This window comes from Grampus griseus (assembly GCF_964374135.1).
Source record: "Grampus griseus genome assembly, chromosome: 15".
Classification (NCBI taxonomy): domain Eukaryota; kingdom Metazoa; phylum Chordata; class Mammalia; order Artiodactyla; family Delphinidae; genus Grampus; species Grampus griseus.
The window spans coordinates 55,403,767-55,425,855 of record NC_139009.1 but is presented as its reverse complement, the minus strand read 5'-3'; the positions used below and the strand labels follow the sequence as shown (position 1 = coordinate 55,425,855).

General features: G+C 45.8%; 1 protein-coding gene across 1 annotated transcript in view; it reads right to left on the bottom strand.

Moving 5' to 3' along the window:
- MEIS1 (Meis homeobox 1) overlaps positions 1-16,645 on the bottom strand; it is a 136,195-nt gene extending 119,550 nt beyond the window's left edge. The window contains exons 1-6 of the mRNA XM_082672620.1: positions 16,101-16,645; positions 14,021-14,247; positions 12,015-12,156; positions 11,436-11,486; positions 10,583-10,633; positions 9,040-9,186 (exon numbers count right to left, since the gene is read on the bottom strand). Coding sequence (XP_082528746.1) covers positions 9,040-9,186; positions 10,583-10,633; positions 11,436-11,486; positions 12,015-12,156; positions 14,021-14,247; positions 16,101-16,112 — 630 coding nt within the window. The 5' untranslated portion in view covers positions 16,113-16,645. The remainder of the gene's footprint in view (positions 1-9,039; positions 9,187-10,582; positions 10,634-11,435; positions 11,487-12,014; positions 12,157-14,020; positions 14,248-16,100) is intronic.
- Positions 16,646-22,089: the final 5,444 nt, after the last annotated feature.

The following is a 22,089-nucleotide window of genomic DNA, read 5'->3' as shown; positions in this document are numbered from 1 at the left end:
TATTTCCCATAAATAATGTATACAATAGACCGTAAATAAATAATACGTTTATCTGAACTGTTCAAGAGTGAAGGGCAGGGTGCTTACTCAGGAGATGAAGTCTCTTATGAATGAACAATTTCAAATAAAAGTAATGTCCAATGGTGAGTTATCACCAAGTTCTTAACACTAAAATATTCTTAAGCTGGGGTGGGGAGGGGATGTTAAAAGTACCCCAGATCTGGTGGGAACTTTCAAGTAAATGTTCCAACTAAACGCAAAATGCCCAATTTAATTTCACTGCTAAAGTTTCTGTTGTGATTGTAGCATCATAGCTAATAGCGTTTTACCTATTTGCTGCAATTCTTAGCTCTCTCTGTACGCTACTGCTTTTTATGATCAATGAAATACCTAGACTTAAAAAGTCATGTATGAGTTTTTGTCCCATAAAACACACAGTGGATTTTTTTTTCCTTTGTGTGAACAATTTTAACATTGCACTGAATAGAAAGGAAGGCTACGAAAAAAAAAATTCAAAAAGAACCCATGTGCACTAGGTAGTTTGCTGGGACTTCATGCAGTAAAAATTGTTAGTTCCCCACCCCCGAAGTATCTCCCTTTTTAAAGCCCAGAAGACACACAAACTATTTCCACTTCTTAAAAATAGTGGAAGTAGGCCTTTAGACCCGCAGACATTGTACACCATTTAGTACGAAATTAAGTTTTCAGATCGCTAAGGAATAGTCTCTGAATTACAGAAAACACTATAGGTCACAGTTAATTATAGCTTGTCTGTCAAATTAAGTTAACATTCGAGAACACATCCAAATAGTTATGGAGCTATTAAGAGGAGTTTTATTGTCAAAGAAATTCTTATTCATTCAGCTTCTAATGTTTTTAAAAGAACAGAGATAAGCCTTTTTACAAGCTGGGACCGAGTAAGAAAACTCTGGGTTTACATCAAATTGCTCCCTTCATTGTCCTTTTGATGACTATGTCAGTTTCATTATAAACTTCATTTTCCAGAGTTTCATAATAGTCATAAACACACTTGACTTTAAAGAGTTTCTATGGGACATAATGTGAATGCAAATGCAGAATAAAATGCAAATCATGGAGGTCTGGGACCAAATATGGACTATCAGTTAAGAATCCAGTCACTGAAAACAAACATTTAGGACTTAAGAGGAAGAGCACGAAGAGGTTGATATGAATCTTTACATCAAGTATTCACAGCCCTGGGGAAAGCAAGCAAGAATAACAGTTTTCAGTTTTTCACCTAATTGTAAAGCACAGTTTGGGAATATTTGATGACTTTGGTTTCTATTCATTCCTGTTTTAAAGTGAGGACCATTTTTCATCTTCTCAGGAAAATAAACCCACATGTGGGTAATAACCCACAAGGTACTCAAATAGGGAAAGGAGACCTAGCAAACTAGTTCAAGTTCAAATCTCAGGCATAGGAGGCTTGCCAGTCAGTGGGGAAAAAGTGATATGAAAAAGAAACAGCTATAGCTCTGTCTTGCTAAATAACAGCCAACAACCCAGACATTTACAGCTAATGAATAATGAGCAGGCGATCATGTTGTGTTGTAAAATGTGAGGAAAAATCTATAGAAATGGAAATTCATGATAACAATTAATTCTCAGTTAGCATATGTTGTCAAGGAATCATTCTAATATCGCTCAAAATGTTAATTATTTACTTACTACTATCTTCTAAATGAGTCAGAATCATGTATGTTTAAATCCATTGTAAAATTTAAGACTTGATATTGTGTCAAAATGAAGGAAAAAAAGGACTATAAAATGTTGCTTAAACTTGTTAAACTCATAAAAAGTTGCAGCGATTTTAAAAGTATTATTTAGTAAACTTATTAACAGTAACAGCATTTCCTTTCTGTGGAAAAATACAATTTCATTTAAGCTTTTTTAAAAAACCATAACATTTCACATTCACGGTTCTTTACCTCATGATTATAAATCCTATTACTTGTAAATGGAGTCATGAGGCTATCAAGGGAAGAAATCAATGGGGAAATGTATTTTTGAGGATTGCAAATAATATAAAATTTATTTTCACAACTTAGCTATCCTGCATTAGTTTATGCCATATACAGTGGTGCATGGAAAAGCCAGAGTATGGTTATTGCATGACTTAAAGAGAGTTAATGACTTAGTTCTGGTTATAATTTGTATTTAACTGTATGTACTCATGATACAAATAAACAACAGGTGTATATTTCAATAAATGTAAAAAAAAGTGTTTTTTCAACAGAGAATAAACTCTTTTTGATATGTTTTAGTCAGTTTTAGGAATTCTGAACTAAGAAGTCCAGAAATATAAAATAATTTCAAAAGATTTGCACTCTTGTATTTTCCTTTAACAAGAACATATTTCCTAGATTAAGAAATGCTATTTGGAAAAAGAGTGTTCAGAAAGAGTGTAGCAAAGTGTTGCCAATTGCTTTAATTCTGCACACATGAATGCATTAAATTGACTGAAATTGGATTCTAGTTTCAAATATTTAAATGAGTATATACTCGCTTATTTCACATGGTAGCTTTTATACCATTTATTAAAATGTCAAATTTAGAAGTGTGGGAAATCCAGCAATTGCCCGATATAGGTCTGCTTTCTGGAGAGGCTCTTTAAGACTCCAATAAGCTTTCCCAAATTCCCATAATCCTGAAATCATGGCATATTAAATTAAGGATACAGTGAGGGAGTCTTTTTACCTTTTACACTACACACACATACTCATCTGCTTGAATTTTTCAAAACTGATTTTATACACGTGAGGTTTCTTCACAAATATGTAAGATAGTAAAATATCCAAACTTTTGCTGGATCCCCAACATCAAATTTTGGAATGATTATTTCAATTGAAATCGTGAGTCTGTGTTTCGTGTTTTAGACCCTAACTTTTTAACAGGTACCAATATCCTGATGTTTCCTGCCCTATGTGATTTACAGCGGCGTTGTTTTACTTGGGATTTTGAAAACTTTCAGGCCTAACATCTGCACAACTGTCAGATACACTGTGTCACATGTATTCTATTTTTATTTCTTTATTTGTAAAAGAATACTTTCCCATAGTTTTGATGTCATCTTTAAATATTAACTTAATTTTTTGCACTCAGGAGAAATGGCAAAAACATCTGTTTCAATTATAACATAAACTCAAGTGCTACTTTGATACAAATATAACAGATATCATAATCCAAAAAAGGCCATGGAAAATGCTATAGTTGCAAACATTTAAGACTGTGTAACAAAAATGACTGAGAATGGTATCAGTTTACTATCCTTCAACTATTTCCCTGACAGTGGAGTCAAATAATGTTGAATTATAGACCTTCTTACAGGAAGTCTTATTTTGTGTTCGTTTTTTGATCATTCCCTTGCTAGTCCCTATAGGAATTTGGCTGTCTGCCGACTTTTCTTTAAAAGTTTCTGTATACATACTCGGGTTGTGTTTGTTGATTAAATGATCATTTATTAAAACTTAAGCATTTCACATTGGTTTGACATATTTACGTTTCATGAGAAAATATTGCTATTGCAATGGCAAGCATAGCATTACCAATGTGAAAATCCTTCACTTGAATCCATTTGACAGCATTTTCATTTATAAGTGTCTTAATACAACTTGTTGTGCTTTCTTCAGTTTCTCCAATTCCACCTGCGAGGGAAGGTAAGCTAGTTTTATAACAGTAGGCCCCTCCGTAATACTTTAGTCTATCCGCTTGGCCTTAAAAAAACCTACGTTTCTACTATGGGACCACAAATAGTCTTTGTTTTTAAGAATATGGAGTTTTATTCCATAATTTTCCATCCATCACCCGGCAACAGCTGTGTTTTAAATCTTTCGGACTATGACAAACATTTTAACATTTAAACACACGAGTGTTTGAAAACATAATGATTTAAAATTTGTTTATTTTCAAAGTTGGGCAATTACAGCATGATATTTCAGTTACTTTTTTGAAAGCAGGGCCCGTATTTTAATGCCTTTTCTTCTTCCTCCTCCTTCTCTTCTTCTTCTACTATTTAAGCTTCTCCATGTTTTCTAATAAAAATCTCTATGTTAGGACCGATAGCAAGAGTCCACACAACCACTCTATATATTTCCAAATCGTGAGCAATGGAGTCATTCTGGTGGGAAAGGGATTGCTATTTGAGTGACCTACTGCCACAGAGCTAGTTAAATCACTGAACAATAGTTAGTGTTATGGGGCTTTACCTTGTACAAAGTAGCATTAGTATCATTGCTTTGTATTAACCATAGAACTTGCATTGGAGACTTCCACTGAGAGAGAGAGAGAGAGAGAGACAGAGAGAGAGACAGAGAGAGAAACTAGGAAAGGGGAATAACTTCTGTAGTATTAGCATTTAGACTTTGAGACATTTAACAATGTAATTGATCTCAACCTACCTGCATATACTCTGTACTTCTTTTTCTCCCTCTCAAATGTTTTTGACATGCCCCTAATAAGAATCAATACATCCATACTCTGACATTCACACATAAATACACACAAAGAGCCAATCAGAACACAACAATAAAAACACACCTGGTAAACAACTACCTTTGAAATCAAAGGATACTAAGCAACAAAGAGCCTAGAATGAACATCCCAATTAGCCACTGTAGTGACAAGCAGTCAACACCTTATTATTTAATCATTAAAGAGAATCTTGCCATAATTTCCCTTTGACATATTTCCAAAGGGAATTAAGAGTACCCTCCATGACTCACAACAACAATCAAAATAAAGTTAGATGGTTTCAAGACCCCATCACTTGCAAGGCCTGTGGACACAGAGGTTCCAGGATTAAGGCATTAACTGAGACCCTAAAAGTACTTACAACTTAAATAAGATGTGTCCACGTGTAAGCATTTAGAAACAAACTGACAAAGGGACCATTTTCCTATCCCTCCATGTTTGTGTCCAGTTTTCTTAGTGGATGAAAATAAATTGCTTGCATTCCTAGTATTAGTAAATATCCCATAGTCTCATCTATTTTTTTCTTCCCCTGAAGCAGCACATCTAATACATCAAGAATATTAGGCCTCCCCATACCCATCCCTTAGTAACACCTCCCCAAAAGAGAAGGCTTAGATCTCCCTTGGAGGCATCCCCATCACACTTTGCAGGGAGGGGTGCTTTCGATCAAGTTCAGTTTTAAGAATTTTATCTCAAACTATGCTTCAGAAACAACATTCCGGACTCTTCAAATAAAACAATCGCCACCTGGGTTCCCTGGCCCACTGGGGAACCAAATCGCACTGGCTCAGGGCTGCCCCTGATCCCCAAGGCCCAGAAGCCTGGCGCTTTCCAGCCTGGGCTACGCAGCCCCGGCGGCTGTCCCCCGTCCCCGGGGAGCTCAGCAGCGCTTGGCATTTAACCTGCCTGGCGAGCTTGGCTTTCTGGTTCCATCTCCGCGAGCCACATTACTTCTCCCCAGATATTAGAGACAAATCTGGATTAACAGGCAACAGGGCGCCCTGCGCAGCCCGCCAGCCCTTGCACAGGAGCTGTTAAATGCAGATTCAGCCGAGGACCCCCCGGAGAGCTGCTATTGAATAAAAATTGTAATCCAAAGGGACCTTTTCTTTGCCTCCCACTGCTTGTAGGAGAACCCGGGTTGGCGCCCGAGCACAGGCCAAGCTACTCCCGCTCGCTACCAGCAGGCCAGGCCACCTCGGCTGGTGGCCTTCAGGGCCCGGGGACTCTTGCTCTGCTCTCCATTCCCTCTCTCGACCCCTCCTGAAAATGGAAAATGCTTAGATTCAAGGAGTGGCGAGCAACAAACAGCCCTGGGAAGGAAGGTTTAATTCGATAGCTCCCTCCTGGAGTGCGGCCTAAAGTCTAGCGACTGGGCAGCCAGATTCTTCCCCGCGTAACCCCTCTTGGCCTCCCCAATTCCACCCTGGGTCCCCCAAACTCGCGCCCCGCCTCCCCTCGCCCTGCGTCCTTCTCCATCGCAAACCAGGCTCAACCCTGGCCTCGACGCCTCGCACGGTGGCCCCCTCTGCGCCCGCTCCCGGGGTCTCAGCACGGCCCTCACCCCTGCCGAGGCTCGGAAGCCCCCGGTGCCCCTCGCTGCTCCCAGGCCGTGGGCGTCGGGGGCGTCCGTGCCAAGCGGGGAGCGTAGCAGTCGGGAGAGGGCGCCCGGGAGGCCTGCGCCCGCGGGAGGTGACTCTCGGGCCTGGGACTTCGGGGTCTGGGAGCGGGGGTGGGGGGCAGGGAGTTGAAAGTGGGGTGGGAGCGGGATTACGGCTTCGACTGGCGTCTTAATCTGATAAGAAAAAAACAAAAACAAAAAATACCACCAAACTAACGACACTACAAGGCCAAGCGGATTTCCGCCGACTTAGCCCTCCGGGAAACCGGCTGGTATCAAAGTCGTGGATCCCAAGTCCCCGCGCGGGTGGCAGCCTTCGCGCCCTCCGAGGAGAAAAGTAAAGTAAAATAAACCGCGCAGCCATCAGGCCCTAGAGACAGAGGGGTTAATGAGCTAACGAGGCCCCGCGCTCGCACCACACCTGAAGCATCCAGTCCCGCAGCGCACGCTCCACCGGGGCTCAGACTGGCTGGGCCGCATTCGCAGACAGGTGGCGAGGCCGTCCTTTCCGGGCCCGGCCCCCGGGGACCGGTGAGCCGGCTCCAGTTGGGAGCACTGGCGCCCACCTGGCGGCCCTAGTGCCTCGTCCCTCCGTCCCCAACTCCCAGGACAGGGTACTCCACTCCGCGGCCGAGGCACAGTCCCGCGTGCGCCCCGCGCTCTGCGCGCCCCTCCCCAAAGGGAGCCCAGGCACTCCCGCTCCTGGCTCCAGGGAAGCGGATAATTCCAAAGCACAAGCTTGGGGTTTGCTGCCCTACGACCAACGGAGACTTCGGTGAGCCCGAGGGGTCACGCGAGTGCGCCCACGCGCACAGGCCAACGGCGCCACGAGCTCAGCCAGAGCTGCAAAGCCCACTTGTAGGCGGCGGGAGAGGGACGCACACTGCTCATTTTATAGGTGGGGAGGTGAATAAAGTGCGAATTTTTATCCAAGACCACTGCCTTCCAATCTGCGTATCTCAAATAAAGGTAACTGAGTAACACCCCGAACTCTGGTCCTTTATCTTTGACTTTAATAAAATAATGATTCGATGAGAAAATGGGGTATAAATCTTCATTTTGGAGGCAATTAAAGTGTTGATTTCATTCATGCCCCTAAGCGATTCTTGTAATTTGCTCAGATAGCTTTATGTACCCAGCACTCCGGAGCTTTTAGAATCCCATTTTCTAGTTAGGCTTGTTGGATTACAATTTTTATTCAACAGCAGTTACCCGAGGGTTCCTCAGCGGAATCTGCATTTAACAGCTCCGGGTGAGGCCTGGCGGCCTGAACCAGGCGGGAGGCCGAGCAGCTGGCGGGGCCGGGACCCGGAGCCGCCTGCAGGTTTCCCACCTCGGTGGGGACGCTCCAGGATTGCGCAGGCTGCCTGTTCCGAGTGTTGTCTACACTGCCAAAAGTTTGCAACTCGCCAAATAGTAGAAAGGACCCGGCGCGTTGGCGCTTTTAAATCTCAGCTTTGCCTGCCTTCCACTCGTCGTGGGAAAAGGAGGAATTCAGCCTCTGCCGCGGGGTTACCCAGAGAAATCCAAGCTGGGAATTTTTTTTAAGGGGGTGATATGGAGAGAAGCAAACTTTAAGATGACACCGAGACCGAGGAGTCGGGCATTCCGGCAAGGAGTCTGCAAGGCAGCCGCTGGCCAACCGTGATCATGGTAGAGCTTGCAAAGAAAACTCTGCATGACTGGTTGTCCTTTGGCCTAACAAAGGCAGGCTGCTCTCTCCCCCAAGACGGGGCTCACGTGCCAAGTCAGAAAGAGAAACAACTCTGGGCCTTCACTTATAGGTGGAGAAGCACAGGAGGCCCGCCACCCAAATCTTTAGACGCGGTGCCACAATTCGCAACCGAGAGCTGTCCTGAGCCCTGTTTCACCTCACCCACTCCTCACGTTTTCACTTTCAGTGCATTTTTGCAACTCCTCTGGACCAATCCAGAGATACAGCGACAGGAGCGGGGGCGGGGGAGGGAGAGAGAGGAGAGAGAGACTGGGAGCAAACATCGTTGTTGGGGTGAGAGAGAAATGCCCCCCAGCAACTCCAAATAAAAGTCGTCCCCACTTAGCAAAGCAGCGGAAGAAGGGCCTGGAGGGAGGATGAGAGAGGAGGGGGTGAAGCAAGCAGAGGCCGGCAGTTCAGAGCAGGGCGGCGCGAGGTCCTCCACCCGCCACACCGAGGGAGTCCCCGGGCGCCCCTGTCGCTGACACTTCCAAAAGCTGCCAACCCAGAGGGCCCAGAGCACGTACCAGCTGGAGGATGAGTGGAAAGGAGGAGGAGAAACGTCCATATTTATCTGTTTTTATAACCTCGGCCTGGTCTTATTTTTTCTATTAAGTACAATAAAATGGGCGAGCTTGCAGCGAGCACTGCACAAAGCAATGTTCAGTGAGGTCTAGAAGCGTTCGGCCGAGGAAAACTGACAAGACAGGCTAATGAACCGTATAGACAGGGAGAAAATAGCCAGCATTTGCTAGATTTCAAACCCTCCCTGTCTCTCTTAGACCACCTATCTTGGGTTTATTCCTAATAAAATAAGAAATAAGCAGACCCTACACTTTTCTTCGAGATAGCAAGGGGGAAAAAATGCTCCAGAACAAAGCCCTACAATCAGAGGCGGTCACTGGCAGTTAACACTCCCATTATTATAGAGGGTAAATAAAATAAAGACAAAAATTAAAAGCGACAAGAAACAGGTCAAGTTTGCAGGCAAAGCTTTTACAAGCTCATCTCTCCAGGTCGAATCCCAGAGCCAGCCTTAATGAAGCAATAATAGCCGCATTATTCAAAAATTTTCATTTCGATGGAAATGTATCTAAAAGGGACTTAATCATATGCAAATAATAAAAGGAGGTGGTAGTGACCCAGCAAGCAATATGCATACAGATTTTTTTTTTTTTTTCTCCCAGGGATGTTGAAATTGAAAAGCGCGTACCTGGTCAGTTAGATTTGCTGATCTCGTTATATCTTCACTGTCTGATTTTGATCCTCCTTCTCTATCGTCTATCACCAAATCGATAGGCATTTTCCCTTTCAAACAGCTAATATACCGGTGGCAGAAATTGTCACATAATTCGTGTACCTACATTATGACAGAAATAAAAAAAATGGAAATATAATCAGAAGTTCATAAATGACATTGACAAGTGCAATCCACCCCCCTTGTGAGATCCAAACTTCTAAATAGGGGAAACACAGGGCAATTGTCCTCCAGAGACCCTCAGACGCATCCAGAATTAGGAATAACTTTCTTTTCTTGCAAAATAGAGATATCGCAGAAAATTGACAGTGACAAGATGATTCACAGGCTACAACATATTCAACACCCGTGTTAAATTCATCAGCTCCCGGGGCTGTGGCCATTAGAGAGGTGACCTGCGTGGGTGACATTTAAGGTAAACTATTTAATTTCGTCCAGTTACTTTATCAGAAATCCTTTTCCAACATGTCTAAGAAAAAATTTATATATATATATATATATATGTATATATCTCCAAAGGACCAATACTGTGTTGGTATAGGATATATGCCTGAAAACCCAAGTCCCTGTAACATTTGTCATTAGGGTTTCTATCTATAAGAAGCATATTTTATGATGCTTCCTTGAAAAAAAAAAAAGACTCGTGATATGGGGGGAAAACCCTACAGCCACCAAAAGTTATCGAATTGATTTTTAAAAAAAAGGAAAAAAGATGCTTCAAAATATTTAGGCATAAGTGGAGTGGTCTCTTACAGGACCCAGGCATCACTGACATGCAAAAATTCACAAGAAACCCCAGTGTGCTTGCAATTTAATGTTAGTTTGAATTCCAATGCATTAAGTTTTTATTGCTGAGATTTATGGAACAGCTAGCAAAATCACGTTATCCCCCACCCTTTCTTGAGTGTGAAGGTGGGGTGTGTGCAGGATTCTCAGATTCAAGAAATTGACACAACTATCAACTCTGCTTTGTCTCTGCAAAACGGTTAAAGTGCCTCCCCCACCACTCCTCCAGACTCCCTGCCTCGTTCTCCTCCTCCCCCTCTGCCTCTCCCCTGTGTCTGACCTGCCGCTGCTCTCAGACTGTCTTCCAGAAACTCACTAAAACTAAACAAAACTTTTCCCCCTCAGAGGCAGCAAAGAAGAGGAGGAGGAAGAAGAGAAGAGACCACAGAGGTATATAACCTGCAAGCAAACTCACAACAGCATTCTGAACATCAGAGGGGATGCCTAGAATTGCAACTGTTTATACAAAGCCAGCAAGGTATTAAGAATGAATACAAGGCTAGGGCGTTTGTGATCCCGGTTTTAGTGGCTAAAATTGTAATTAAACTGCAAAGAGAAATGGACGCTAAGATTGGCCTTGACACTAATAACCAGAAAGAAAGTCATTTATGCAAATGTCTCAGAAGCCTGAACTTCAGCCATTCTGAACCCTCCCCCTCTGTGTGTTTGGGCATGAGGGAGAAGCAAAAGGAGAAAAAGCTAGAGAAATTACCTTCTCTAATTCCAACAGATGAAACCTTAATACTTGTATGGCTTGAATCATCTGCAAAGATACAAAAAGAATGAGCGCCCCATTCCTAGTTTGCAGAAAATTGGCTGTTGCAGCTCTAACATCGCCAGCCTCCCCCCACCCCCCAAATAGAGTTATTTTGATTTATGGCAATAACACTAAAACTTAACAGCAGCGAGTGGGTACCATCTAGAGGTTTATATTTCTTAAGGAGAAAAAAATAGCTAAAACAACAACCAAGCATCTAAGGGGGGATCATAAACCTTCTCCTCCCCCATGGCTCCCCCACCCTTTCCCAGCGCCACTGCCCCTACCCCACCCCCAAAGGGCCGCATCCCTCGACTAGGTGTTTCCTTGCAAGGAGTGCACGGAAAATATTCCCAACAGTCCCCGGACTGTGGCTTTTCACACTGCAAACTTTCTGCCACCTTCTGCACACCTTTCAGATAAACTGGTGGTTTGGGGCCTCTGGCCCGGTCGCTGTCCTCATGACGCGACTTTGAGGGCTGGGAAGTCCGCAAAGTTTAAGCACACACGCTGACAGGCCCGGAGATAAATCCCCGGGCTGATTAGAGCCGCGCTGCCCGGCTGTCATAAAAAACAAAGCTCGCGTTTCCCCGCGCCGGCTTGCCCGGCCCCTCTCGAGGTGAATTTATTTCCCCGGGACCTTGTCCCGGACCACTTGCGGGTGGATGGAAACCTTTGCAGCCCACTTGCAGATAGGGGAAGACCGGTCTAGAAACCTCAGGGCTCTCAAAGTAAAGCTTGGGAGGAGGGGGGATTTTGGGGGGGGGGAGGGAAGGTGGGAGGAGGGGAGTAAGGGGTCCGCTCTTACCAAGTTATCCAGTTCTGGATTAGAAGAAAATAGAGGTTTTTCTGCGCGAATCTAAATACAAGTGAGAAGGGGGGTGGGGAGAAAGAAACATTTGAAATCTGGTCGCCTTCCTAGTTTCTTGCCTCATTACACTGTCGGGGGCAGGATGTAACCTCCGGGAGAGGCTCTGTGACACCGAGTTCGTCCCGTGCAGAAACCCTTCAATGTGAGTCAAAGAATCCGAAAACAAGCCCAGAGCACAGGGTTACTTCTCCCAGCAACTGCGCTTCTGAGAGACCGCTGCCCAGCTCGCCAAGTCCAAGGCAGCTCCTGCGCGTGGGCTTTGGGGTTGCATTTTACAGAGCTTTCTGCGTCGGGTTAGGTAGCGGGAGTGGGTAAGCACTGGGGTGATTTTCAGGCGTCCGCAAAGACACTCATTTAGGAGGAAAAGCTCAGAAGAGGTAACAGGCCTGGCTTAGGGCGGACTGTTCGCTGGTTACTTTTGCAAATGTGCTGGGTGGGAGGGAGGGAGGTTCTTTTCTTTTCTTTCTTTCTTTTTCTTTTTTTTTCTTTTACTTTTGAAACATTGATTTTGCTGACCTGTTTGGCGAACACGGCTATATCTTCATTGAATGACTCTGACGAGCAGACGTCCCCGCCCGCCACCCCCGGCTCGCGGGGGGTACAAGTAGCTAATTCACATTTCTCAAAAATCAGTGCTAACAGAGGGAAGAGGGGGTGTCTGCAAGAAAATACAACAGTCACAAACAACACAATGGTTAGTCCCGCGGCAGTGAAAAAAGGCGCCCAAGAAAAACAGCAGGACGAGCTCAAGGCGGGGACCCCCTCCCTGATTTTGTCATCTACTTGTTCCCCTTCCCCCGCGCCCCCAGGTGACTGCTCACCTCCCCTTCCTCCTTGGGCCCCCGAAGTCGGAGGCCCTAAGCCATGGACCGTATCTGAGGATCGGTTCACCATATCTGGCCGGAGAAATTGGTAACATTTGCTAAGAATAAAACCCAAGCGGTTCCAGCAGCCATTTTGAATTAAGTTTCCCACCCCGACCGGCCCTCGTCCCTCCTCTGCACATCCAGGACCTGCAGGGGGGGGAAAGGCGCGGGGCGCAGGGGGTGGGAAAGCTCTTTCAAGTGGGTTCCTCCAAGGCCATCTCGCGAAGCCCAAGGCTCTGGGGATCTTGGTGGCAGGCGCTCAGCTAACTTGGGGAAAGGACCTCTCTGGTTGTGGGACCGACTGTCAGAGGACTGCATCTCCCGATCCCGACCTCACGGCTCTCGGAGAGCAAGAGGGCTCCTCCTCGGCTCCCTGCACACCTCCCTCCCTTCGCCGATGGTCCCCACCGCCCCCCAAAGAAAGTTCCTTCAAATATTCCTGCGGTCAAGCCTTTCATTTTTGTTCCTGCGTAATGCCAAAGCAGCTAGTATCGCGAGGGGCCTAGATGTCGCTTATCCCAGCCCATCAAAAAAAAAAAAAAAAGAAAAAAAAAAGCCTCCTCTAATGCCCAAAGAGGTGTCTCAAGTCTTTTATTAGCTCTCACAACCCAGCTGGGAATTTAACAGTTTGGGGTCCTTTTCAAAAAGCTTCCCCAAATGTTCTGTCCCGGAGCCTAAACGATTTGCAGTTAACAACACTGCGGAAAGGACGCTGAGATTTAAACAAGCCCATCGCACGAGGGACCAGAAGATCAAGCAGAAAGGGTTTTCAGCCAGGGAGGGTCAGTGTTGCCTGATTTTTTTTTTTTTCAAAAGAAGAAATAAATAAAAATAAAAGTGGCTGCAAAGTAAAAAGAGGTCCCCCAATACATCAGCACACAGTAGGCACAAGTGACTTTCAGAGGGTTTTACTAGTCCAGGGTCTAACCCAAGGGCCCGGGAGAACACGGTGTGAACTGCAGCAGAAGACGACACCGACCCGAGAGCACCCCGCATCTACTTCTAAATCCTGCAGGTTTCGCCTTTGAACACAAAGTCCTAAAATGGCTAGAAGTTTCTTAAGGTCTGTGACAATTCAGAGCGAGCTCCTCTCCTTGACTACAGTGGTCAAACTCCCTAAATGCAAAGCATGTTCCCCCTTGCCTGACCTGCAACTGGCCTGCCTTGATTTTATTGTGCGGTGGCAGAGCCAGCATACGGTGGCTGAGTAAACTTAGCAAGTCAGAACAATCAGTGGCTTAAAAGATTTTCCTTTAAACTAAAAGTTTCGTTCCAACACAAAGGCGCCTACGTTTAGAAACCCCCAACACTCTCCCTGCGAAGTCAAGCGAGTGAGGACTCCAACCCGCTGAGCTACCGAGCCGGGGTCTGGGGGGACGAGGGACATTTGGCAACTTCTGCACGGCGACCCCTCCGCGGGCACGGCCTCGGCGGAGCGGGGCGCTGGACTGGCGCGGAGCGTGTGCGGAGATGGGGGCGGGGGGGGCGTCTGGGATGGCAGGCCGCCTCCCCCCAATCTTCATGCAAAGCGAATGAAAAGTCACCAAATAATGTACCTCCAATCCAGAGAGCTCTGGCTTTCCTCTTACTGAGGGCAAAGGGAAATAGAGAAAGCATCGCCTCTCAACTGCTTAGCCTGCTGCCCGTCGTACCTACCCATAAATGGCATCTTTATCTCTCTTTAAAGCGTCATTGACGGAGGAACCCATGCTGGGAGCCATGGCGTTGGTGTGAGCTGTGTGCGGATACTGATGCGAGTGCAGAGGAGGCCCGTGGTTCAGGTGGTGGACGGGCTGCATGGACCTGGCCGCGTGCGGGTCCCCATACATCGTGGAGGGGATGCCTACTCCATCCATGCCCCCATAATGGGGTAGATCGTCGTACTGCATGAGAAACAGGAGAGAAACAGGTTCAGAAGGCCAGGCGGGCAAATGGGGGAACGGCAGGGCACGGAGCTTATATAATGTCAGTCCAGCTGGATCCTTCAACCCCGAATTCGGTGGCCTTGCATCTCTGAAGTTGAGATTTCTCATTAAAAAAAATATTTTTAGAAGTAAAATTTCTAGGATTCTCGGTAAGACTCGGCTAGATTGAATGGTCTTGCCCTAACTTGTGTCCCTATCAACTAGCCAGAAATTCAGGATCCTTTGGCAAAAAAGGAAGGAAGAAAGAAGGAAGAAAGGGAGGCATTCTCCCGGAGGGCAGAAGGTAAAACGTGCACGTCTCTAGAGGAGGAAATTCAAAATCACAATAATAAAACATGCCAGGACAGTACAGCAAACCTGCCTAGTTTCACAGACCCTTCCCATCAGGGGGAATTAAAAAAAAAAAAAAGTTACGATGGGAACAGCTAAGCCAAGCACGTGAATTCAGACAGGCTTCTCATTTATTTCCCTGCCAGCGTGGGGTTAGGCAGTCCTGCAAGACACTGCATTTCCTTTGCTCTCCAAGACAAACTCTGCTAAATCATACAAAACTAACTGGCTCTCTTATAAGTGAAACTCAGAGAAGGGTAGCTTCTCTTCAACATCGGGGCTGAATTTAGAATTGGGCAATATTCCCCTCAAGTTAAAGAAAATGTATAGTTGGAGCAATTATTCTATTTTTTCTATTCTTATGAACTTTCCCCCTAGACTAGATGTCTGTGGGCTAAATGTTAGTCATCAGGTTTAAAGCAAATTTAAAAGTAAATGCACATTCAACCCCCCCATCTTCCTTCTCCAGAAAAACTACTTTCATATTGTCATTATTTTTGTGTGCAAAATTTAGCTATTTAGGTTTTCCTCTTTGCTTCATTTCAGGCATGTTCTTTTCCCAAGATGTGGAGGCGCCGAGAGTGAAATGATTTTCAAAGAAAAGAGGAATTGCCACTTTCATCTCCTTCAAGCCAGAGGTGTGAAAAGAGTTTGGAAGAACGCTGACATTTGCCTGAACCAAAGGAGTAAAGAAAAAATGTGTCAGCCTAGTAACTTTCTTTTGCAAACAGGGCTTTGAGGGCCAGGGCACAAATTATGCAAGGAAGGCTTTTTGTAGACCCCCTTTCTTTTAAGAAACTACCTCTGTTGGGTTGTCATTGTCTCACTTTACTCTCACTACATTTCCATTCAAATAGGAATATTGGGGAAATTAGTATTGCATTTTTAAAGTGAGTAGTTGTGTGCTTAGTATCCAATTAGTGCAGGGCTCTTCTAAGAAAAACTTACAAAGTATTACCTTGCATAAAAAACCATGTACATTAAAATTACTTTAAAAAGATGAATGCTTTCCGACCCCCAAAACCGTTGTACTATGACAAAGTTATTTGCTTAAAAATGCTAAATACTTCCAGTGATATTAAAGATGAGCATAATCAATAACATATCAGAAGTTTCTAGCTGCTTATTTTAATTTAAAACTAGCCTTAAACTTCTGCTCCTTGAATGCTCACGCTATATAACATTAGGTATCTAGCGCTGTTTGTTTTTGTTTTTTAAACAGATGATTGCCCGAGCTTGTATTTTTATTTATATAGCTACTGGTTAGGAATCTATAGAAAACTTGATTACTTGAATTAACAATTACATGTTAATATACATAAGTCTACAAACGCATTGAATAAATCCTCTCGCTTTAGGCCACGGCTTTAGGAGCCTCATTCAAAAAGACAGAGAAAAAAGGAAACTTTTTAGCAGTGTCTTTCAGCCACGTTTCAATTTAACCTCACATTTGAGTTCCACAATTGTTTTTTAATACGTACCCTTTGCGCCATCGGCCTCCCTGGCTCCCTTCCTACTTCAACTTCTAATATATCCTCTTTAAGGCCAGTGTGAAAAGAAACAAATACGTAAACTCCCCCGGAAAAAAAAAAATAAAAAGCACGACGAAAAATCCCTTAACGTCTCCAGCAACGTGAGCTACTGGTCCCAGATCTTCGGTCTATGGGACCTGAAGCAAAGCTCCCGAGTCACTGAGCATAAAAGCGCTCCGTTTCCAAGACAGCAGCGGGGGCAAAAAAAAGCAGATCTTCTCTCCCCAAAAAATCAGTTAAAAAAAAAAAAAGCGCCCCTCAGACCCAACTACCAAATCTCATGGCTTTCTGCCACTCCGGCTGTCAATCACAGGCGAGGTTGTCAACGTGGTGAATGAATGATCATCCGCTCAGTCTTCTTCTGGTCAGAACACCTCAAATGTTAATATTCAAATGCACAAAGCCCTAGCGCTCGCTTCCCTTGAATCAGTCCTAATTCCTAATCAGTTTCTCTCTTCTCTCGCTCGCTCTCTTTCTCTCTCTCTCTCTCTCCCTCTTTGCAACTGCTGCACTGGAGGGAGATTAGAGGAGGGTTAAAAAAAAATGTCTGTCTGAGTTTGTCTTAAAGGAGCCACGATCGATGCTGCCCGCTTGCAGTCCCCGTGCGTGTGTAAAGTGTGTGTTGCACAGGCGGAGAGGTGGATTCCGACCAGAATGCTAGAACCCGGAAGTAGTGGTGGCCATAACAGGTCGCGTCTTACACAATGCATTGGGCTGCAGCAAGTAGGCTCCTCGGCAGGGGTGGGTGCGCGAAGCGAGCTCTGGCCGCACTGGAGAGGCAGAGAGGCGCTCCATTAAATCGCACGCCCAGGCACAAACACCCACACACCCGGGGCACACGCGCACAAGCGCGGGTAGTAGCCCCCGGCCGCCGGCTTTATTTTCCGTATGCTTTTCTCTCCCTCCCCCTCCAGACTCTCTCTCCAAAGCTCTCTTGAAATAGATTGGGAATAAAAGCGGGGCAGGCAGCAGCGGGAGTTATTTTGCACAGGGCTCCGTGGATTGACTTCCTGACTTTCCTCGAAATTATTGGGGTCTGCCAGTATTTTTCGGGGCGGAGGGGGGCTGGTGCAGAAAGTAGTGGATTCTTAGAACCAAACACACCACGTAGAAAAGTCAAACCAGGAGCGAAGAGAGGAGGCGCAGGAACAGGGCTGGGAAAGGCTGTGCTAAGAAGTCCCGAGAACGTGGGGTGGAGATGGCTGGGGCTTTCTGCAGATCCACCTTAGAGGGTTTTTTTTTTTTGCTGTCAGAGGTGGACACCCGGCCCAAGGAAAGGAAATGCTTGCGTTTTCTCACTTTGGGGATCTGGACGCCCCCACCTCCTAGTCCCGGAGGCCTCCAGCCCCAGCCCCGGCGTCCTGCGCAAAGTGAGAGAGGAAGGGAGGGAACAATGAGCCCAGAGCCGGGAATGTGCCCCCAGCGCCTGTTTACAAACACGAAGCTATTTATGATCGCCGGAAAGCGAAACCCGACGCGGGCTCTGGGCAGCCCGACCTCGCGGGTGGAGCCCGGGCCAGGGAGCCGCGGGGAGGGAGGCTCTTTCTCCGACCCGCTCCGGGCGAGGCGGCCGTGCGCCCAGGGCGCGGCGCGGCGGGGTCGGCGCGCTCGTCTGGGGCTGCAGCCGCGCTGCCTTTGTCTTCGAGGCGCCGAGGGTCTCCGGCCTCGGCCACGCTCTTTCCCCGGCGACGCCCCGCGCTCTCCTCCCCATGCCCTTCTTCCCCCCACTCCTCTTTCCGATCCCCAGTCTGGCTCAGGGAAAACTCCCAGTGCCAAAGAAAAAGAAATTCACTTCGGGGGCTGAGATTTCAGACAAAAAGCTGCCCCTACCCACAACTCGGAGGCCCCAACCAGCCACTAATTTGAACTTTCTCCCTTTCAATACCTATTCTCCGGTTTAAGCAAACAAAAAATTCCTTTTCTTCACTCTCCCGCTCTCAACCTGCCCTTTATTAGTATATTATTATATTTATTATTTTCGTTTTTATTTTTCTGCCCGCCCGGCTCTGATCTGTCGAGATGGCTCAGCCGCAACGGCTCGACCAGCGGGCTGGAAACCTCACATCCCGGAGCAGGGCTCGCAGCTCGCTCGGCTCGGAGCACGATTTTTTTTTCCTCCCTCCAGTTGAAACCTCGCAGAAAACTCCCCCTGCGGTCGAGTGGAAAATGAGCTCACCCAAATCTCGGTAGGCAGCCGGGGAGGAGGGCTCGGCCAATCAGGAGACGCTCCCGCCAAGGCAGCAGCTTATTGGCTGCGGGGAAAATCAATTATCAAATAATCGATCAGCAGGGAGCTTCGATCTGCCGGGAAGGCAAACTGCCACTCCGGATTCCCGCCCTGATTGTGGCCAAAAGGCTGACTCCCCCAAAGCAGCCGGCCCCTAGCTCCCATCGCCCCTACCCTCATCCCACCCCGCCAGCTGCGGACCAACCCAAAGCGGGGGAGGTGAAGGAAGGGGGAAGAGTTTTGAGAAAGATTAGGGGCTCGTATCTGCATAGACTGTTTGGAAAAGATTAGGAGCTCTCAAATGTATTGAAGCCAACTCTTAATACGCAAACTAAAAGAGAATTCGCATCGGTCCGAGACACAGGACTGAAGTTTCTGTTTGAGTGGGCTTTCGAGGAGCAGGGGACACACGGCGAGCATCAGAACGTAGATCTGGAATCAGATTCCACCAAGCGCACGTACCTCCCTAAGCGTCATCTATTGCTTCTTTTAATACTTCTCATGAGTCAACGCCCAGTTCCCCCCAATAGTGGAGTTTTCATAAAGCCGAGCATCAGAGCCTTCCCAGACTCCCGCACATCACCCCCGCCCCGACGCCGTACTCGCCCCATGTGTTCCCGTAGGGCTGACACGTTCACCCAACGCCTTCAGATGCGTTTTGCCTTGAAAGAGCTCCGACTGTTAAAAAAAACTCATCCTAGGATCCCCCATCATTTGCATCTCTGTCTCCTCTCTTCCTTTCTCCCCCCACACCCCAAGTTTTAAGATCTTTTACTTTTCACCATCGCAAAATGTAGAGTTTTCTGGTACAAACGCCTCGACACATCACGCGGGAACTTAAGGCAGGCCCGTGTGTCAGAGCCCAGAGGATCCAGGTGAATTACCAGCGCCTTTGTGCCACTGCCTGGCAACCCCGAACCCCCACCCCGCCGGCCGCTCCCCAACGTGAACTTGGAAACAGAACTCAGGCCAGGATGGGACCTCCCGGTGTCAGGAAGGCCATTTCTCTGTTTAATTCCTGGGAAGCTGCGCTGGCTGGGCCAGCCAACGCAATCCTTTTCCGATTACAGAGAAGACCAAACTGGGCCGGCCGCCTGCAAGCTCTTCCTGGAACCCCAGCCGGCAGCGGCCAACACCTGAGCGCCTTCCGACGGCTGCTCGCTGGGGTGTGAGCTCTTTCTCTCCAGCAGGCCCTCCCGATATCAGCGCGGCTGGCGGTAGTGGGGCACGAAGTGGGGGGGGGGGGGAGGGGAGCGTCAAGCCAAACACCGACATGGGCACAGCTACGTTTATGATCCTAAAATGAACTGCGAAGGAGATTGTGTAAGTATAATTTAACCAAGAGAAATTTACTGCGAAATACATTTCTATGACCATGGTCTTTAACAGCCCTACGGGTTCTCGGGCAAAGACTTAGGTGGCCGACCGGTTTGGAGTTACCTCAAGTCTGCGGTCACGTTTTCAAATGTGGAAAAGGCCAGTTCTGGTATATATAGTTCTTTGACAATGGAATGCATTTTGTATTGATGCGTTCCGGTAAGTTTTCTCTTTTGTTTTCTAGCAGAGATGGAAAAAGAAGGTTCAGGTAAATCTCTCCTTTTCCAACACAACCCCAAACTTCAAGCAGTAGAAGACTATTACGCTCTTCAACCATGATCTTCAACTTTAAATTACCGACAAACAGAGTTTCCTTAAAGAATGAGATAGTTTGAGTTTGTGGGCTTAAACTAACCTCATTAGCTTTGAAAAGTGTCTTCTTCCTTCCCTCCCCTTCTTTCCAAGTATAGCTGTGAACCCGATGGTCCTAGGCCTTTATAAGATTAATTCTGAACAACCGAGAGACTAAAACACTTTTACAATGTAATTACAGTAGTACAAATTGTTTGCCCAAACCTCATTCTGGATAAGGATTTTACAATTAGCAAACAGTTATTACAGTTGGGGCTTGCTGAGAGAAATTGCACAGAGGACCTCTGGAGTTGCAATATAGTAGCCATAAAAAAGAAGAAGAAAAAAAACCTCCTTTAGCAGGGCAGCAATTAATCATCTATTAAAAGAAAAAGGTAAAGGGATAGTTCCAGGTATCTTAGAAAACTAGTACTGATATTTATAGCTGTTCTATGGTAGTGCCTTTTTCTAGCTTATCTCAGATACTTGCTTTTTAAGGCAAAAGTACTTTTATTTTGCAAAAACTTGGCCTGGTGAAGGGTTCTGGCACTTGCCCCTAGCTCTTTCGAAATGGGCCTTCCATACTCAGCTTACCCTTCCCATCCCAGAGCATCTTCCGAAAGATAGAGAATGAGGACTTTAAAGAGGCAGCCTGGGGCCTAGGTCTCTATTGTTTACACCCTCAGGCAAGGAGGCATTTAAAACAAATAGTGCCCCTTTAGGCTGTTGGTACAGTCCTCCAGGAGAACTTCCCTCTAGTGTTCTGTTTTCCTATAAGGAATCGTGTCTTTGGAAAGACCTATATCCGGAATTAGGCTTTTGTCCCCGAAGTTCACACTGATGAGTCAGCTCCAAAACCCTCAGAAATTAAAAAGGCACCTCTTAAGGTAAAATGTGTGTGTATTTGCCAGCCCAGAATAAACAAAAGCCTGTTAATCAATCGAGTTTGGCAGCTGTGTTCACAGAATGATAAGGGTTTATCATCTGCCACCTAACTTTAAGATGCCTGTTAAAATGCTGTGATTACTCTTCAGGTTGTCCTGTGGGCTGGAGGCTTAGGGTTTGTTCTTCAAGAACATTCATCCTCTGAATCTCATCCCACATTAGCGTTTGCATTTCAAAAAACAGAAATAAGAGAAGGGAAAGACAGTTCAAAGAAAATAGATTTAAAATCTACTAGAGATAATAGAGGAATGTTGGAGATAAGAGCCTGGATGCCATATGAGAAAGGTACCAAAAAGTCAAAGCTAATGAATGGCTGTGAGAAAAGTGAAATAAACTATTTAGAGGTCTATAAAAGGGAGAAACCTGGTTAGGTGATATGAAAGGGGGTTAACCGACAGGATTAGGGAAGACGTTAATCAAGTGCCCCAAAGCAATCTGGGCTATAAGAACCTGGAGATTTGTTTACTGCATTTTGCTTCAGAAAACAAAGAATGTCTGGGTCCAGTTCAGAAGTCAATGAGAGGTCAGCTGAGGCTCTCCAATCATCACAGGGAAAATACCCGTCACTATATTCGGGCTGGATAATGCAAAAGTGAAGAAAAAAAAATTGGGGGGGGGTGTGTTTTCCTTACCACTTTTCTATTTCAAATCATTAAAATGCTTTGGTCTCTAGAGGGGGAAAAATTACGCTGGTTAACATAATTACCAGCTCTGACATTTTCAGAAGTTATAGAGGTCTTTTATTAATTAAATGGAGGGCTTAATAAAATATTCCTAATAAAATTTACGGTTGTCTTAAAACTTTCTAAACAGTGCTATAAATTCTTCATAAAATTAACTGGGAAATGAGTTATTAGCCCACACTTTACCCTCTCCCCCCACTTCTACATAAGGAGCGTCTGCAGGATGAAAAGGGAAATAGAAGCCTTTTAGTAAAATATAAATATTAGCCAAAGTCACACATTGCTTTAGGAGAGGCGAAGTTTCAACTAAGTTATTTCTTATGGCTTCATCATCTGATATACCCCAAAAGCTATTCACAAAATTTCTAGAAAATTTCTTCCCCCTTTCTACTAGGTATTATATACGCATGTATAC